The 20,242-nt window shown below is 34.9% G+C and overlaps 1 protein-coding gene across 6 annotated transcripts in view; it reads right to left on the bottom strand.

Moving 5' to 3' along the window:
• Positions 1–20,242, bottom strand: part of RBFOX1 (RNA binding fox-1 homolog 1) — a 1,270,800-nt gene that overhangs the window by 38,001 nt on the left and 1,212,557 nt on the right. For all 6 annotated transcript variants that reach the window (XM_034065465.1, XM_034065469.1, XM_034065467.1 and 3 more), the window contains 2 exons: positions 12,613–12,745; positions 3,130–3,169 (listed from right to left, as the gene is read on the bottom strand). In XM_034065465.1, the coding sequence (XP_033921356.1) occupies positions 3,130–3,169; positions 12,613–12,745 (173 nt within the window). The remainder of the gene's footprint in view (positions 1–3,129; positions 3,170–12,612; positions 12,746–20,242) is intronic.

The following is a 20,242-nucleotide window of genomic DNA, read 5'->3' as shown; positions in this document are numbered from 1 at the left end:
CACATTCTTTATGACAATGGTAAAAAACCCAACAAATCAGATTTAAGGTAAAACAGAACAATAGTATCGAGCTATTATTCTAACTGCACATTTCTGTGTATGTTACTATTTTTGCTCCATTTTGTAGAGTGTATTTTGTTATTTTCATAGGTGTCAATCTTCATCTAGGAACTCCTATATTTGCTGGCAGGCAACCTTAATTCTGTTTTAATGACTTTTTCTCTTAGTGAATCAATACTTAATTTTAAAAAGTCTTCCTTAGTTCCTAATAATCTCCTTTATTTTTCCCACTCAAAGGCACATTTAAAAAAGACTTCAATATCTCTGCTATTTCAGAAGCATTATTACCTTCCATAAAGAACTACATGAAATACAGAATATATTACATCTAGAATCATGGCTGTTGATTTTTTGTTTTAGACTGTACTTTCCACTTATTCTTATAGTTCTATTCTCTTCTATTCCCCTTGTTAGTATTAAGCAACTCTGGATATTTGCTGTTCTTGGCTCCCCATGCACTTTTGACCCAGTATCATTCTTGGTCTTCCCACAAAATCAACCATCAAAATCTATATTGATAGTTATGAAAACAACAGCATGGTCTATATTACTGTTGGTCCTCCATGTAATCATATCAGAAAGAAACACCCTTTGATATATTTGTTAATGCATATTTTTGGTCTGGCTTCTCAATACTGTGTTCCTTCTGTTTTGCTTTCTATGGTATTTTTAAGGTTCCTTTCCCTACATCTACTATTGAATCTACTATTATCTACTATACTATTGAATCTACAGAATCTACTATAGAATATACCATTAAAACATGCATTGTTTATTTTTCTCCTTTTTTTCATATAGCATAGTTCTTTCACAAAGCTTCAGCACTGCACTTAAAATGAAAAGCCAGCTATAACTGAGTCATAATAAATTGGGATTTAAGAAGTGACTAGTCCATTGCAAATACAATAAGAACTAATACACTGTAAACTGCAGGGTTTCTTTTCATTTATACCAGTTTTCCCTCTCTCTCCCCCTCCCTGCAAAATGTTTTATATGCAAGAAAGAGCAGATGTGAAGAAAAACTAATTATAAAATAAGAAGCTTTGTACATTATAAAAAACCACCCCCAAAACACAGAAAAAAAACCCCAAACCAAACAACCCCACAACAAACAAACAAACAAAAAACCAACAAACAAAAACACCCTCAAAATTTCCAGAAGAGTGTTTTAATTCTGTCAATGTCTGCAAAGGTAAACATCCTGCTGCACTAAGAAAACTAAGAAATGCAATCAGAAATACAAGGCTGCAACTGAGTGAAAAGCAGTGCACCAGTATAATTATTCTATTTCCTAATGCACATGACTATTCCAGACCACAAAGCTGAGGCTACACTAGAAATTTGTAATTTCTTTCATATCTCCGTCATTGAAAGCATTTTCCGTTTGGAAACACAATGTTAAAGTCTGTGAGCAGGTGTGAGGCCACCTAAAAATAGTACTGTCAATCACAAAAAGAGATATTCCTGGTTTTAAGCAACAGTGGGTTCCAAAAGTACAAACTGTTACATTAACAGTTGGTTACCACCTGTACTATCACATTCAGCAATCCTGAAAAAGATGACTTGCCTTTCAGATTTTGGGGTTGGTAAACTGAGCAAAATGAATGTCACATTCTTTTGGCAGTTTGAAGAACTATGGAAATTGGAAACCACACCTAAAGAAATTCCACACTCTACCATGTCTCCTACATAGCTCAGAAATTCAGGAGGATTGTGTTGAGAGATCAAAGCACCATACTATACCTGAGTAAGCTTTTGGCAAATGGTTGATTATTGTGTGTTGCAAACAATATGTTACAGACTGCATGACTAAGTACATAAATACACAGGGAGAGAATTTTAACCCATGCTAATTTATTTTAAATCATAGAATCATAGAATATATGTTATAATCTACACAAATGAATTTTACCCCCTTCTACCTCCTCAGAAAAACCAAAACCTACTTCATCCATAAATTCTTTTTTTTTTTCTTCTTTATATGACTTATTTAAAAATCTGCTGTCTTGGAAATAGTTCTAAAAAGACTGCTGCTAATGAATACAACGAATGTTTTCTATGCTACCTATTGAATTTTTAATACTCATACCAATTTCAACTCATCCATCTCTTTGTTTCTCAACAGAGACAGTACAACAGAAGTACAAGTAGGTAGAGAAAGCTGTCTGGTGAAATAAAGATACCTGTAACTTAGGACCAGACTGCTTTATCAGAATAATACAAATGTGAAAGATTACCATGACTAAAATATTTTCCATTTACATATATAAGAATTAGTTATTTTAGAAGAGTGAAATTAAGCCTCAACTTCTTGCATACTCAGACATAAGTAGCCTCTTTGCATACACCCAAAGTAAAAAATTCAGTATTGGAAAAAAACTTGAATATTATTTAAAAGGAAATTGGTGACCAATGAAGTGAACTATATAATGATGGATCTAGGGCTATAAACATTTACTAATAAATATAGTCAATTCTTATATCATAAGCACTCTCTATCCTTTTAAACTGAAATAAATGGATTTTAAAAGAGCAGATGGAAGTGTACTCAGATTACAGAAAATGCATAGCTGTACGTTACGCTTACTATGTAATTCAGGTCTTCTATCACCCTGGCACTTATGTATACCCAGGGTCGCTGGATTTAGGAAATCTATCTCTCTCCATAAAGTATTTTCATACTTCAAGTATTAATAATGCTCTGCTTGCCTTCCTTTTTTAAAAATGAGTTTCTGGGGATTTGCAGAAGAATGTTTCTACTTTGGTTTTGTTTTTTTTTTATTTTGAACTTCAATTTTGAAGGGAGACACCCCTCCAAACATGCACACACATTTTTCACATATTTTTGCATTTATTCAGCATTTGATTGAAGAGTTAATTCAGCTCCACTGAACAATGATAGATGTAATGAACAGAAAGGTCTTCCAATGTGAGAGATATTCTTCTCAATTCTTTCTGACAGGCAAGGGATGGTAAATAGACAATACAGAGTCGGGCTAGGCAGCAAACTTGTAAAAAGAATGACTCTGGTAATGTACAAGGACAGCATGCACATCAATGAATACTTACATAAATGTCTGCACCATAAAATCCATCCTGGTATACAACACTGCAAGGATGCACACACAAAGAAAAACATCCATATTAGTGCATTTCCACATGCAAATGCCACCAACCCCTGACAGCTGAGGTTAGTCTTGTCACAAGAACAGAGGGAGGGGGGAAGGAAGGCACTCTTCACATTGGTTAAGGAGGTTGGTAGTAATTATCAGAAGATAAACTGTACCAAATACAACATCTTATAAAGTATGCCAAATGCTTAGTCATAGAGAAGCAAAGCATGGCAGGATTGGAAAATACCTTTGATAAAGTTTTAGCATTTTTTTATTTCTTCTTTTTTTTATAGGAAACCACATATTGGCAGCACTTTTATAAAAATTTTTAGTGGGCCAACTCTACAATCAGTTTTAATAGATCAACAAAATTCTATCTCCTGAACTACTACTATCTTGTCCTGCAATTATGTCAACCCTCTGAAACAAAGCAGTAATTGTCACTACTTGGACAAAAAAACCCTCCACATTTTAAGTTTATATGGTGAGAAGAATGTATGAAATAATTATACTGGTGGCGTTTTACCCATTGGGTCAATGTACACAGAGATGAGAGTATTCACAGGTACTGCACTGTTGGATTGATACACAGTTCTGATAGTGACAACAGGTCTGTTAAGTATGTCATGGTGTTATTCTTACTAAAAAAAGTATTAGCCATCCTCACTGTATCATTTTACACTTTTTGTGAACATGCCAATGGTTCTGAGCTCCCCTGCAGTTTCGGCTGGCTCCGTTACTATCCTTTATTTGAAAAAACGTAGTATTTTACATTGCTGTTAACAGCTTACCCAGAGACTGCTGTGTTTCAGCTAAGATAAATCATCAGTGAAAACAGCTTAAATGACACAGTATGAGAAACATAGTTCAAATGATTACACTAAATAAAACTGGAGCTACACACCAGTGGCCTACCAATTACACACATTGCGCAAGTACTGCAATTTTACATTCGTTTGACAGTTCTGCAACTTAAAACGGGTATTTCCAGTATCAGAATCAACCCAAGCTGTTTTGAGAGCTAAATATGAGAGCACACAATAGGCTTTTTGCAACAATATTTTCAATTTAGGAATACCATTATCTGGAATAATAGTTACTATCATGTTGCTAGCCTAAGCTGTTTTGCAATTCCAACAAGAATTTTCGTGTCAGAAATATAGCTGATCTATTGAGGTCAATGACCAAAACCCACAGGGCTGAGCTGGTATGTGTCTAAGTAACAATCACTTGAGAAAATCATAAATATGTATACATGCACACAAATGACATTGATAAAACCACACTGCCAATAAAATTTTGCTATGGAATAGTAATGTGTGAAAACTCAGCTCCACTTAAGAATCCCATTTGCTTCAGTAAGGTCAGACCTTTCCTCATGTATTTTTCTATCATGTCTGCGGAGCAATACATGCCAAAGCTGGTATACATCAGTAGCTTTCAGAGAGCTACACTGTAGTGTACCTTCATTTTGGTTTCAATATTCTGATTATTTTTAAATATTATTTGTCTTTCTTATACATGTTTAAGAAGTAAAACATTCCACATGACTGTGAGGCAGAAGTACACAATCCTGAACAACATGGAAGGACTTTTATGAGATGATATGCATATGATACAAAGTTTACTGAGGATGGGGGCCCCACAACTCTCAGTTTCTCATATCCCTGTGCCATTTGTCCTGAGAGGAGGTAGGATTGGGAATGAAAGAGTGAAAGTGAGCCTGGGAAGAAGAGGTAGGGAGGAGGTCAGGGTGTTTTTATGTTCTTTGTTTCTAACCATCCAACTGCATTTTAATAGGCAATAAATTAAATCAATTTCAAGTCATGTTTGTTTTACCTGTGATGGTAATTGGCAAGCAATCTCCCTGTCTTTATCTCAACCCAAGAGCTTTTCTATCTATCTTCCCCCATACTCTTGAGAAGGGTGAATGAGAACAGAGCTGGGTGAGAGTCTGGCAGCTAGCCAGGCTCCACCTCCCCCCCCAACCCCCCCGTATATTAAAAAACATTACTTTCAATTATCGTTAAACATTGCTATTGAGAAAATCATGCTTTTGAGAGGATATGTATCAGAAAGGGGACCTTTTTTCTTCCTCCTCCTGGTGATCTGTGGATATACAGTGAGTATGTCACAAAACAAATAGAGGCTGATAAATTTTGAAATCCCAAGTGCAGTTGAGTGCAGTCTTGGGTAGCTCACTTCATTCAGCTAGACCTTACTTTTCCATATAACAGTCATGTACAGAAAGTTAGTTATTTTGAACTTTAAATATGCAGCTGCTTGTTGAAGTACTCAGCACTAAAATGAGATATTAATGCATGACTTCATCATTAAGAAAGGTTAGTATTAAGATGAAGTGACAGATTCAGGCAAATAAGCATAATGCTTCCAAGCAGGACAGGCACTATGAAAAGATATCAGCCGATTTTATCTTATTTCCGCCATACAGTCTTGTAGTGTGATAGTGATGTTAAATATAAAATCTACTTCTTTTGAGGTATGAAGAAAAGTAATTCTTCACATCTTCACAGGTTTTTTAGAGAATGTTTTTTATTCACTGTCCTTGTCATTCACTGACTCCTGTGACTGAATCTTTACCAGTGGAGTCAAATGTATTTTCTAACAGCACTTTTTATCAGAAGAACAAATTGTAAAACACCAAGAACTATCTTTTGCTGTTGTGCTTTTCTTTCCTTCAGTATATAATTTTCCAAAGGGTAATTTGCTTGGCTTATCATCCCCTTTTCTCCCTCCGAAGCCGTAGGCAGAAAACAGATGAGAATTCTCAAGCATGAGAAGAGACTGAATGCATCACATAGGGACCCATCTGAACAGAGCTCCTTTTACACTTTATATTCTAAAAATTGTCTTGGCAGACAGATAAATCTAGAGTTCCTCGTAAACCAACACAGGATCTGGAAATGTCCATGTTACTGAAATCTGAATAACTTCACCCAGATATGGATGATATGTTAATGCACTACCTAGAGGCATTAAAATAAAAGCAACAAATTTGGGGGATTTATTTGGTTGTATTTCATGATTTTATTGTGCTAAGGAAAAGTCAGAGAAGAGTGAGATCTTAATTTGATAAGAAAACATGCATCTAAATAACATTTTATGTGGCAGTTATTTCCTGAAATTATTTTTCTAGAAATATGAAACTGTTTTCTCACCAACTATTATACATTTGCTTTGCATGGTTTTAACTGCTTTATTTTGGTCTCTGTGTCCTATAATCATTTTTTGTAACTATATTAAGACAAACTCTCTTCTAGTTTAGATTCTGTCTTTATAATATCCTGGGAGGACTACATCTGTCTTCATTATCATTTTTGTATCCTCATCTTTCAAAAGGATTGGCTTGAATAATCTATCAATGACGTAAGAAGACATTTCTTGACTGCACAAAGCCTAGTTCAGCTATTTCATAGCAGCTGAGTATATACGGCCCTCAGCCGTACACACAATCTACGTAAGTTAACAAAAATAACCTAAGGCAGATTAAGTGCATGGAGTGATTGATTCATGTAACAAACAGGCATTACAATCATGATTTCATTCATTGCAATAGGAATCATGGTTATAATTAGCTATTTCCCCTCCATTACTAATAAGAAAAAGCACCTGAGGAACAAAGGTTCTCTGTTTTCTGATTGCTGGTAGGGTTGCCTTCACTGTCTACATATTTTCCAGTTTCTGGTCTTGGAAATCACCTTTTATATGAAACCTTTCATATATGATGTTATGATGCCTTCATGAAACAAATAATGGAAGAGATGTTGCTACAGTCTTATCTAAAATAAACCAAACACTGAAAAGTAAAGTAGCGCCTTTCAACACTCTAATAACAAAACTTCAACTGTTTCAACTTTTTATAACTTTTAATTCCAGGTATCTTGTCTTTCCAGTTTCAGCACTTTCTGCCACAAACAAGCTACATTATCTGCTTTGGAAAATTCATTGAGGGCATTGCTGGAGAGAACAAAGCTGGAAGACATAAATCACTATGCTGTGGCAAAACACATTTTTTCCCCCCAAACCTCACATATATATCAAGCCCAGAGTGCAAAGTAAGAGGAAGTTGCTGTGAGCCCAATGAAATATATTGGAAAAAAAACATAACCATGGTAGCAGATGTAGCAGCTTCCAGTAATTATTCTTTTTTCCTAAATTTAGAATAAGGTATTGGAAAATAAAGCTTTTTCATTTTGAATCAGTTAGAAGGTAGCATTTAAAAACATTTATTTTAATAAAAGGGAAGAATTTCTGAATAGTCTCTGTTAATTCTCCTCTACCCTTCCCAAGAATTTTTTTTTTTTTGTAATTCTTCTTTTCAAAAAGAAAAAAGCATATTGCTATCTCCTGCCTTCCCAGTAAAGACACCAGCAGTAGAGGTAAGGACTGAAAGCTAATTCTGCATTAGCTTCATCAGAACTGGAAGGAGCAGAGGGGAAATGTGAAGACAAAGCCATCGCACCCTAAACTTGTGAATTACTTGAGGCAAATGATGATGCAACTTTAGCTTCATTAATACTACCTACTAGTCCTGTTTGCAATACTACCAGATATACAGTGACAATGGCTTTTCCTGACAGCAGTATAATGATGGAGCATCACATTCATGATGTTTTACTACTTGGCAAATGATTTCCAAGAATGCTGAGGTACTAGTTGCTACAGAGTTCAGAAGCAATTAGTGGTATCAAAATCAGATCACCTGCTTCCAGCAGTTTCCCAAAGAGAGAAAAAATCCTACTGCTTCTTTCTCCTTTCTTTTGGCAATATAAGTACTGCTAACTGCATCCAAAATCTGTCATAAGACTCCCTCTGCTAGTAGCTTCTGCTTTATTAGGGTATTTCTCATACCATTAGTAGACACTTTGTCAATAAAATAGATAATCCTACAAAGACACAGGTAAAACTAAGAGGATTTTCTTTTTTTACACTGATAATTTGTTTTGTTTTTTGTTTTTTAAGAATTTAAAAATAATTATTTTGCACAAAACATTATCTTAGTACCCAGAGAGACTGCAAGAATGGTTGAAGAACCACTAAGCTCAAATCCTCCCTCATGGAGGCTGTCCCAAGAAAGAAGGTATGAAGGATTTTAGTCAGCTTAAAACAGTAATTGCTTTGATCCTCAACCAAGCACTCAATCCTGCTGTGAACTTTGTGGAGAGCCCCCTGGGATAAGCAGACAATAGCTCACAGTTCCACAGCTACATCCTCATATAGTGACAGGCTCTGATCTTCATGTAGCTCTCACACCATCAACACCACCATCTCTTAATTCCTCCTGCAACAGTGTTGAAGCTAAGCTCTTCATGCAATGGAGATCTTTAAACTCTTTAAATTTCAGCATTCAGATTTCTCAAACAAATGAAACCTTACTCCCATATTTCAGTTTCAGTAGATTTTTATGGTACATAAATGAATTATACATACAAAGTTGTAAGCCAGCTGCACATTGTAGTATTTCAAGGCATTAGAAATGATGCCACAGATCCTAAAAATTAAGTATTTTCCATGAGCTAATAAACAAGATGCTATCTCAACGAATTAGTGAAATGCCTCGCTCACAAGCAAAGGAACCATTAATTATTTATGTAGTGCTACATATCTCATGAACTCTGATTTCATTTTTAAAAGACACATTTTAAAGTATGTGTGCTCTTCTTTGATTTATAAGATTTTTAAAGCATACGCAGTTCTTTGATTTATAAGAAAACAATGCCTTCAAATATGGCTATAATCAACAATTGTCCTCAGACTTAGCAAAGTGTGCCATATTTGCTGTTTCCCAGTAACTGTGAGGCGCAGCCGAAGAGAGCTTCCTATATGAACCACACTACCTTGTATTGCGTAAGGTCCACAAGAGCTTCCATATTTACTTACAGCCTACTACAGGACTCATTGTCTTTTCTTAACTTTGTTGACAGTTTCTAAGTAAAGGTCACAGTATCAGACACCAGTGAACAAGAACAAGAACAGATCCAAGGGGGACTGGATAGAAAGAAGGCTTTTGTTCTGGAGAGGGAAATACTGAGACAGTGCTGCTGAAATAAACACTAGTAAGCAGCAGGTTGGACTAGCTGAAGAAATACATGTTCCCAGCTTTACAGCTGATTTCCATATTTAATGCAAAACTATTCAGTTTCAGTTCCAAAACCTTGTAATGCAAGCAAGTAAGCATGAAGAAGATTATTTCAGATGAACTATTATATTTTACTTCACTAATAAGCTTTTGAATGTTAATGAAATAAAAGAAAATGAAAAAGGTAATTTCAATCTTCAGCTTTGTATTTTACACTTACATGTGGGTTCTTTCTTTAAAAGGAAAAGCAATTTTTTTTTCTAACTAAACATTGCTGGAATTTGATGTAAATTTATAATTAAAATTATATCTATCATTATAAAAAATAAGTGTCTTTTTTTATGATTGAAAGTATTTCAGTATGAAATTGTTGTTGCCTGGCTCTAAAGCTGGTCTGCTTCCTAGAGTGAAAAATGAGAAATTGCTACTAAATGAATTGCAAAATAGCACTCAAAGCTTTTTCCATTTTTCTTATCAACAAATGATATTCCAAGTTGTTTGCTTCCTTCTGTAAGTTGATTCGTTCTCTGTGATCTCTTTATTATTTCTGTAATTTTCCCTGACACCTACTCCCACTGTGACTGAAAACCACCTTCTTATGATTTATTTTCATTGATTAAGGATTTTTTCTGATGAAAATTCCTTTTAGCTTCTTTGATAGGTCAGAGTACATAATCGTTGAGCAGAGAAGAAAGCATTGCAAAGCAAATCCAAATTGTACTATTGTATCAGTGAAATTACTAGCACAAGATCTAATACTCTAAATCAAAGAAACTATTTCAGAATAAAGCCTTATTAATCCAACTGTGAGTCAATACAACAGAAGTATGTATTACTTCTGCACTGATCCATGAATTACAGAAGTTTTATAATTGTTTTGTGCATCAGAAAGCAATGCCTTTTTATAAATCATGGGTGGATGGAGAAAATTAAACCTGACTGATACTTGAACTGAGACCTACCTAAATTAAGACAAAGCTTACTAATTGAAAACTGTTGCAGAATCAAATTGTGTTAGAAAATATATTAACTGCCAAGGTGAATCCCAGATTGCCAAGGATGAGTCTCAGACAGTCATAAGAACAATGAGAAGATGTGACTTCTTAATGATGCAATGCATGGCTCCCTCTGAAGTCAGCTTTAAGGACACGTCACAAAGGTAATATGTGAGATCTGTCCATCCTAACTGTCAAATCAACCTGCAGAAGAACATGAGTGCTGAGCTGACTTCTTGGAACCAGTTCTGAAACACTGTTCAACCTGACTGCAGTGCAAACTTACAACAGGAGTTCACAACACTTAAACATCTAATACAATATCTAAGGATGCTGAAAGTAAGCAGTACAATTACATGAGAATATAGGTGTATTACACTTGCAAATTTAATTCTTCTTGCTGAGTCACTGTAACAACTGAATTATAAAAATTTATATAGCACACACATATACACACACAGTGCACCCACATGTGGCCCCTTAAATTAAACTTAAGTAACTTACTGGTCTGAAAGCATTTACTCATTTTTGAAATACTAACAAAGACAGTGTTGTTCAATTCAAAAACTATCACATGTAACTGGTATATATTTTCTTACATAACTTTATGACTTTGTATTAAACTAAGGTATTATGTTTGTGACATCATGAAACCAGTAGTAACCCCTCTTGTTATCTTATTACATATTGCACTCTACGTTCAAATTTAAGAATTTACTTTTAAACTAAGTGGAGATGGAAAGAGTCCACTTTCTTTCTATACAGTATCCATTTTGTAGCTGACACATTCAGACTGGAATTGGCTCTTGCAGGGCATTCTAAAGTTGCTCCCATCATTGTCATGTACAATTACATGGACTAACTCTAAATGAGACCCTGGGAAACAGTAGGATAACTTTGGTGGGACACTATTCTTACCCAATGGTAACTCAGCCAATCTCCGAAAGTCATGGTGATAATCCAGTAGTGGTAATAGCTTTGCGTAGTAAATTAGTATTATTTTGCTTATTAAGCTACACAAAACACTAAAATTAAAAAAAAAATACTTTTACAAAGTAACTTGACTCTCTAGCATCATTTTTATACTCATTTTTAGATCTTACTTCTCTGAGGTGATAACGACCCAGTGTGAATGGTCAAAGTTCCTGTCTTCAATATCCCTGAAAATTTAGCCCAATGCCTGCCTGCCTAGAGTAGCACACTTGTCTAGGAAAGGACATGCCTTTTGGCTTAACAGAACAAAGGTTTCATGAGAAACTGTGGGAACTAGAGAAGGGCACCCTTCTACTGTAAAAAAGGAGGACAGGGTGTTGTGCTGCAGGCTACCTTACAAGGGGATATCTACAGCAAAGGGTCATGAGCTGCTGAACAGTTTAGTGAGGGTGAAGAGAGAGATCACCTTCACTCAGGGACTTAGCAGACCCTTCCTGACCCTTCCTCAGAAAGATCTGGTTGCTCTAAAAAGAGGTAGCAGAATATTTACTTCAATTTTTTTATGACAAAGTTTTTTGACAAGTTTTCTGACATTTGTAAATTTTCCAGTTTCTTCATAGCTGAAAATCTTTTAACAGTATTAGGAATTTTAAATATCATATACAGCACACAATATCTTTCTGCATCAGAATTTAGACCTACAGGAGATTTTGTTTCTATCTTTTTTCCCTCAAAAATACACTTTAAAAAAATTTATAATGAGAATATTATTGAGTTTCCAAAAATTATTACTACAAATTTCTCTCCTTTGTTCCTTTATTTACTACTTGGTTTTAGCAAATGTAGGTTGCTGCAGTGAAATCTTAAGGTATAACTTAAGCAAATGTATTGATAAACACATGGCCGTGACAGAAGCACCCCACATCTCTACTGTGGAACAGATAACAACTAGAAAAAAATAAAGAAACTGCAATAAAAAAGAAAAAATAAAGATAGAAAAAACATAACAAAACCCCCCGCCACTTAGCCTTCAGGTGCAGAGACAACTTTCAGTGGATGATTTGAAGAAAAAGAAGTTAACTTGATCCAACCTCCTTAATAACCAGATGCTTGCAATCATCAAAAATATATCTTTAGCTGAAACAATTTCTCTGTTCCAAAGCATTCAGTTTCTAAGAGCATTTACATAACAATATGCGACATTTGATATGCTTAAGGCCACCAACCATGGCAGTACAAATTACAGTCATTTTTCAATACTCCATGCAAGGTGCACTACTTCCAACACTGGGATTGGTCGCATTCTGCGCTGGTTTCTGCAGCGAAACACCATCAGCATGCACCACAATCACAAATAGCTTGTAGCCTTTGGAGATTCATGCTAATAGGTGGATGAGGCTGATCTCCTTACCCGCCGTAGGCTGGAATCGGAGGGGGGGGTGCTGCTGCACGAAACGTGTTGTACACTGTGCGACCTCGGCCTCTTAGATGTGCACCTCTGTAAGCAGCAGCTGCAGTGGCAGCAGGGTAGGGAAATCCTGGCACTGGGAAGAAGAGGAATGAATGTAAAATAGTCAGATCAGTCTAGCGTTTTAACTGGATGAGGGAGACACCAAATAAGTAAATCAATCTTTTAACCAGAGGTCTTGTCTTTTTACACAAAATCTGTGTGCAAACAGGAGATGGCAAACTGGCAATTTAGATGGCAGTATCATAGGTGGCTCTGATTCTCTTAAAAGACGCTATTAAAAATAATGTTGGCTGGTTTAGACAACACTGCTACAAGGAGACTCTTGAGGCCTAAGTCACCCCCCTCGGGCTCAAATTTGTAGTCTTAGAGACAATTCCATCACATGAATGGATTTATCTTCAAAAGTCAGCCCTCTTTGAGTGGAGACAGATAATCTCCAGTGATGTAAATTATCTGATGACTTTACCAATCAAACAGAGCTTTGTCTTCATTCAAGAGTTCATAATTAACTGTGTCTTAACTGTGAACCAAGTGAAAGACAGACAAAGCAAGGGTTTCCTCAGATTTTAGGGGGGTACATTCTTCATAACAGAACCCATTATTCCTTCAAAAGCAAGAGTTGCAGAGTTTGGAAATATCTATCGTAACTGAGATAATATTCAGACTCAATAGAAAATTTAAACATTAAGAAAATAACTCAGACATTTTTGTGTTGAAATTGCAACCAATTACCATTCCAAGTGATACTTAAAATATTTTAATCAGAAATTGAACAGTAATGCAGTACTACTTAAGAGTGGGTGGTTTGTTTGGGTTTTCTTTTCTGTAAATGTCTGTAAAACATCTCTCTTTATAAACTTAATTGAAAAGTTAAAAATAATTAACCTTATTTTTTTCTTTACTTTCTCTCTCAGTTTTTTAACCAATGCTTCATTAGTTCATTTCTCCTCTGTTCTTATATTGCTGGCCAATGTTAGAACAGGTTTTTTTTTTACAGAATTCATCAGTGAGACAGTGGAAATCAAATCCAGCTCTGTTGGCACTCAGTTTACCTCAGTTGTGCTTCACTGTGTTGAAGGTGGTTTTTTTATAGTATGTAAATAAAGGACTAAAAAAAAAAAATTGCTTAGCAAAGCCCTAATAAGACTCAAGCAAGTGGAAGTAATAATGCATAAACCAGTCAGATTTACAAGTCTGAAATACGAACTGATTTCAATTGATATTTACCTTTCATCTGGCTTAGCACTGAATTTTAAAAGAAGCCCTAAATTTGAAAATGAAAAATTCACACCTTGAAGCCATATGAAGGAAAATACTGTATTAATGGTGACTTTTTTTTTACTGTGGCTTTGGGACCTTGCCAGGGGCTACTCACTGACAAAAAGATTATACAGTAAGTCTGTAAAGATTTACATGTATATGATAGAACATAAACTAAGCTTACAGTGATACAAATAAATTAAAAGTCTTTTAAAAAGTGCAAATTCCAGATTTTTGTTCCTCTTTCTGTAGAAAGAATGTGTGTCAAACTCAGAATGATTAACTTACAGAACTCAACGTACTATTGACATCTTTGCAAGCAACTGCACTTAAGAAGCCTTAAAGAAAGTCATAGAATGATTTATATTTTTTAAACATATATATCATGCATTGGAGATTTGAATGCTGTAAGTACTTTGGCATCTGCAATAATGTTGAACAGTGAACAGTATATACAGTGGTGCTAAAAACATGACCTACTGCACAAGCCACTGTCCTTCTCCTTTCAAGCAGTCTTGCAAACAAGTCAGCACAATGTGCATACAAAAAAGTGAAAGATAATTTTCAGCTGACTGAAGATACTAACATTATAGTAAAAATACCTACAGTGATACTGTGGTTCCTCTGCCAGAGTGGTCTGTCCTCCCATACCAACAGATAAATAAATGGTACAATGCTCTAATAAAATTTTGTAGATGTAATTTAGCAATACATATGAAAAATATGAGGGTTGGACATCACAGTATCACTATTCACTTCTGTCCCTTCGAGAATGTATTTGTGACTGCCACATGCTGGAGACTTCCTGTCTTGGCTTAGACGATGCATGCAACATGCACTTTAAATGGTTGTTAATCATCACCATAATCATATTCATTACTTCTGAAAGAGAAACAAGGAAACAGACTAGAACTTTTCAGCACAGAAAGGAAGTGACTGTGAGAGTTATGACAAAGCTCCACAATTGTAAATAATGGAGTAAATATTGAATTAAGCCACCATGGAACGTTCTGCCACTGGATGTTATGGATGTTAAAAGTTTAAAAGTTTATATGATTGAAAAGGACAAACAGTTTCTTTGCAGAAAAACAGTATATCACCTCTGGTTTACAAAGGCACTCCAAATTGTAAAATGCAAACGTGAATTCAAAGAACTATACACCTACACTAGCTCCAGTCTTACAACATTTCTTTAGGCATCAAGGTTTTGCTCCTTTCCAAATACAGAGTATTGGACTAGATGAAGAACTAACCTAATCCAATCCAGTCTAATCCAATCCAGTGTTATTATCTTGATTATAAGAGTAATGTTTAGCTGTAGTCTGCCTGCATTAGAAAAAGGACTCCTTGCATTAGAAAAAGGACTCCTTTCCACCTAAATGATGATAATTTCCAGAAGTACATTTCTGATAATTTGAAAGTTAATCTGTGCCTTTAAAAAAAAAAATTCTGCTAACAAATCAGTGCTGAGAAGAATTTGCTTGAGCAAATGGGAAGGAAAGGACTTGAGAAAAACTAGTACCTGAAACTGTGGATATGTTAAATGTTAATCCTGAAGGTTCGTGTTCTACAGCAAGCTTTAAAAAAATTAGTCTTTAGGGACATTCTTAAACTGCTAAGACTGACAGAAATTTCTCCAACCTAAAAGCCACTGACAAAAGAATTAGTGAAGTCTGACAACCTTTGAGCAGTTTGGACAACTTCTTCACTACCATGTGTATATGTAGTTCTCTACATATTAATCAAAAACACACTTTCACAAGAAAAACAGAAGCCGCGATAAAAACCAAACCAATGTTCAAAGATCTGTTTCAGCAATTAATCCATGGTAATTAACACCTATGTCTGGCTGTATTTAAAGCAACTGTCTGCTTTCAGTGAAATTCTCAGGGTCCTAGAAAAACCTTCTACTGTAAAAGTACTGTTTGAAATTAGCACATCAATTCCTCCATACAGCTACGTGTGAAGAGTAGAAATATCTCTTTATTTTCAGAAGAAGTGAGTAAACACAGCTCTAATGAAAACCAACTGGAAATGTGCAGAAGTAATATACTAGTCACTGATGACACGCCTCTGAAAGTATAAACTCCTAATGTAGAGTGAGCATTATTTTTTCCTTCTAATTGTACTATTCATTCCAGCTTTCACATAGATACATCAAAATATACATTTTGCAATAATTGAGCATTTATCCTAAATCATCTTTATTCTTCATAGTGGACACACCTTGGAAAGAATTACAAGGGGCTCTGACCTTAAGTCTTTGACAGTGAATGGCTCTCTACAAAGAAAAGTCACTGGAAAAAGCAGTGCCCCCATTAATGAAGGAGAAGAAGAACAGAAAATGTCGTTTTAAAAATATTACATTTGTATGAGGAAGACGTCTTTCTCTTACAAAAGAGGAGAAAAAGCTGGAAGACAGAGACTGCAGGAAGAATCACTTAGCTCCCAAGTGTTTACCAAACCCAGAACCCGTAATCGAAGCTGGGAGATGCAAATCAAGACAGTAATTTCTACCATTACCAAAGGATCTGCAACACAAAGGATGAGTTGGAATTAAAAGCTTTAAGTAATATAATTGTTTTGCTATGCTTAGCTTGGTTTGTTGCCCTCATAAAATCATGAAGCATAAAATGTCTACATTAAAGCAAAACACTAAAAATGCTTGTAGAAGCAATCAGTGGAAGGTAGAGAATGATCTGGAGTTTTGTCAGGAAGAATATAAAACATGATGGAAACAAAGCCTGAGAAATACACGACTGAGAGTGACATTGCAAGGTCTTATGATCAACTGAGGCATAAGAGTAGAGTGTATATTTAACAATTATATCCATTTTCATAAAGCCTGACTTGGGTCAGCCTGAAAATCAAACTATGTGAAAAGATGCCCTCTATTTCCAGGTAGTAATATCAAAGATATAGATTAGAGGTAAAACTATCAACAAGATCACGTCACCCTAGATTTGAATTCAGGCAAAACCACCCCAACCCTACTTCAGCCAGGCTGAGAAACCAGATGGTCAGGAGAATGTCATAGCCACCACTTCTTAATATTCCCACCCCAAAATAACCAGCCAAAGTGGCACCCTGAGAACTCAACTGAAGAATGGACTTCATAAAGACAATTTAATGAGACGAGCTCTCCCATCAGGAAGTATTAAGTGCTATTAACCGGCCCCAAATGTAATGAATATACTAGCCAGGAGGGACAAATATTTGAATGACTTACAGTTTGTAGGTCAACCTTCCTTAGTGACTCAGTGCTAAACTGCTGAAACTCAGTCACTGAAAGTGTTGCTATAATGGGGTTGAAAATGTATTTGACTCTCAGTAGAGAAGCATCGAAGTCCACTTCTAAACAAAAGTACCTTAAATTTATAAAAATAATTTCAGAACTGGAATTCTTCTGTGATAAAGGCAAATTTATCCAACTACACATTGATGACATGAGGTGATAAGGTTAAAAAAAAAAGAAGTCTTTTCTAAGAACTATATAAAATCAAATATCGAGCTCAGGAAACAACTTACATTCACATCTAATAGCCCCATCAGTTCCATAGTTATTCATCTATTCAAATATGAATGAGAGTACAATGATAACAACAAAAAAATTGGTTCCTACAGTCAAACTGCAACTTTACTTTTTCAAATTAAAAAGGAAGAGTGAAGACAATATGCTGTGGAAGTGCTTGGCTTTGCTTAACATAATTATCCAAAAGCATACAAATCATCTTGTACTACAGCCTAAATGAATTTTTTAAAGGAGCATCATGCTAGTATGGTTCCTTTTTTGTTCTATTTTTATACTGCAGGACAAAATTTATTTAAAAAAATATTATTACAACAAATATTATCCCCAAAAGTTCTCTCTTCTTAATACCCTTTGTAAACATACCTGACAGAGAACACTGTCAGGGTATCACCTTCCTCAAGCTTCAGTTTAGAACTCAAACATGAAATCTAGTCAACAACTCACAACAACTAAGCAAATAAAAAGCCTTTGGAATTAAGAGGATTCATGTTTGTGTATCAGTAAAATTAAGGTAACTAGTGATATTATATAAAAAGCAAATAAGAGCATGAGGAAAGAGAGACGACCTTAATCTTTGTGTTCACAGATTAAATATAATCAATCCTATTTTCTCCCAAAATATGTAATATAAACATTTGTTTTATTTAAAGAACATGACAAGAAGGTGCACTTTCTAGGCACCATATCTCAGCATACGCCTTAGAAAACAAACAGTGACGAAACAATGACAAAGCTTGTGTTCCCAAAAGGAGGACTATAACCTGGTAAAAAATACTTAAGGGTTATACACTGTGTATTAAAGTTTTAAAGCTCTGGGATAGATGGAAGAGTAGCAGATGCAAAAAACAACAGGAGGCAGATTTTGTATCAAAGCCATAAAAATATACAGCTATTTTAATGGGCAATTATTCTTTGCATTTGTGCTGTAGTTTGAATTTGTATGAGAGTGCCATATGCCTCAAGAAAGGTATGCCGTCAAAATGGATGAATGAATCCACCTCTCATCACTCCTAAACTCTCCTTCTTTGCACAAAGTAGCAGGTCATCCACCATCCAGAGTTTTCAGATATTTTATGGTGAAGAATTTTAATGTTACATTATGTTTGAATCAGTTTATAGCTAATTTAATGCAACATGGTTTAACTGTTAGAGAGGCAGAGAGATGCATTTACATTATTCACACAGTTCAGAAGGATCCCTTCTGAGGAAACACTTCAGAAGTACTGGACAATAAATTAAAACCAAAGAAATATAATGGATAAAATGCAGAGAAAGGCTAATCGGAATAATCTATATGTTGTTATCTGAGACTTCAGGAAGAGAATTGTGAGTTTATCCCAAAATATGCTGTATAGTGAGTTCTTACTGTACCTTCATAGTAATAATTAGTATTACTTGGCATTCTTGAAAAGAATTACAAAAAATGCATTCAAGAGGATGTGTGCGTATCTCTTAGTTTAAATACACAGTCCAAAGCACACTGCAAGTAAAATTTAAGGTCTGTTAGTACAGATTTTCATATAAAAAGGCTTTTAAATGACATATAAAGATGAATTCCTAAAATTTTGTGGTAAAAAAAAAATTGAGAAAGGTAACAATGTTTAAAAATAGAAAACTGAAAATACATTTTTTTTTCACCTGTTACTTCTGTGAGATGACTATTCCTGGGACCTCACTGTGAATTAACTGAATTCAATGGAAATTTGCCATCTATGTCAGATACAGTCACAACTGTTCTGTTTCTTTCCTTCACAACCTATTTAATTTTTTGAAACACATACTTAAAATTACTAGAACAATTATTTCCTTACTACTGTACAGAAATATATGTCAGTATTAAACACTCTTGTTTAGGAATAAATAAATCTGTATTTTGGACAAACCATTACTTATAGGACATTCTCATTTGAAATGCATTAAAAAGGAAAACAAAAAATCTCTAATTAATGTAACAAGTCTAATCACCATTCTCCACATGGAAGAGTAATTTTTCACTCTTCATTTACTCAGTGTAATCTCAAAACTGACATAACAGAAAAGCAATGGCCTATAAATCTGCTCTCATTTGTTTCTTTAATATTCATATTCCATTGAACTACAGCTGCTTGTTGCTGCAGTCTATTACAACATGCAAAACTGTCGATAAAAATATTATGAAAGGCAAGATGTGTTTCTTCATGGCTCTGTGTGCCATTTACTTTTTAAAAAATAACAATAAATGACTCATGGATTGTCCCTTAGTTTGTGGCACACTGGGTGATTAGTGATTAATTACCATGCTTCAAATTGACATGGCACAAGGAAATCGACACAGCTCTGATTAATTAACTTTTTGTGTGAGACAGTTACTTACAAAACACTGCACATTGTAATTGAATCCCTTTACCCAACAATACTGCATTAAGATCCCAGTCAAATCCAAATTAGCACCAAATTTTACATAAAATCAGTGAAACCTGTTATAAGGCATACCCTAAAAATTACATAAATAATTCTAGAAAGAGGACAGACAGCTGCTTTAAGTCACTGTTTTCAACTATTTCATCCTCAGAAATCTGAAAAATAAGATTTGTTAGATTTTTCCATACTACATCACAACATAAGCAAATGCACTCAAAAATCACACATAAAATATTTCAGTATAAAGTAATCTCCTACTTAATGTGCTTATTCTTATGTTAAATTATAGGAAGACAACTGTTTCAACCATTTATTTGGTTATCTTTAGCTTAAATTTCTTTTCAGATCTAATTGGTCTACTATTTCAACAATGACTTG

Source organism: Melopsittacus undulatus, chromosome 8, assembly GCF_012275295.1.
Source record: "Melopsittacus undulatus isolate bMelUnd1 chromosome 8, bMelUnd1.mat.Z, whole genome shotgun sequence".
In the NCBI taxonomy this organism is placed as follows: domain Eukaryota; kingdom Metazoa; phylum Chordata; class Aves; order Psittaciformes; family Psittaculidae; genus Melopsittacus; species Melopsittacus undulatus.
The sequence above is the reverse complement of the archived record's forward strand: the minus strand, read 5'-3'. Positions and strand labels throughout refer to the sequence as shown.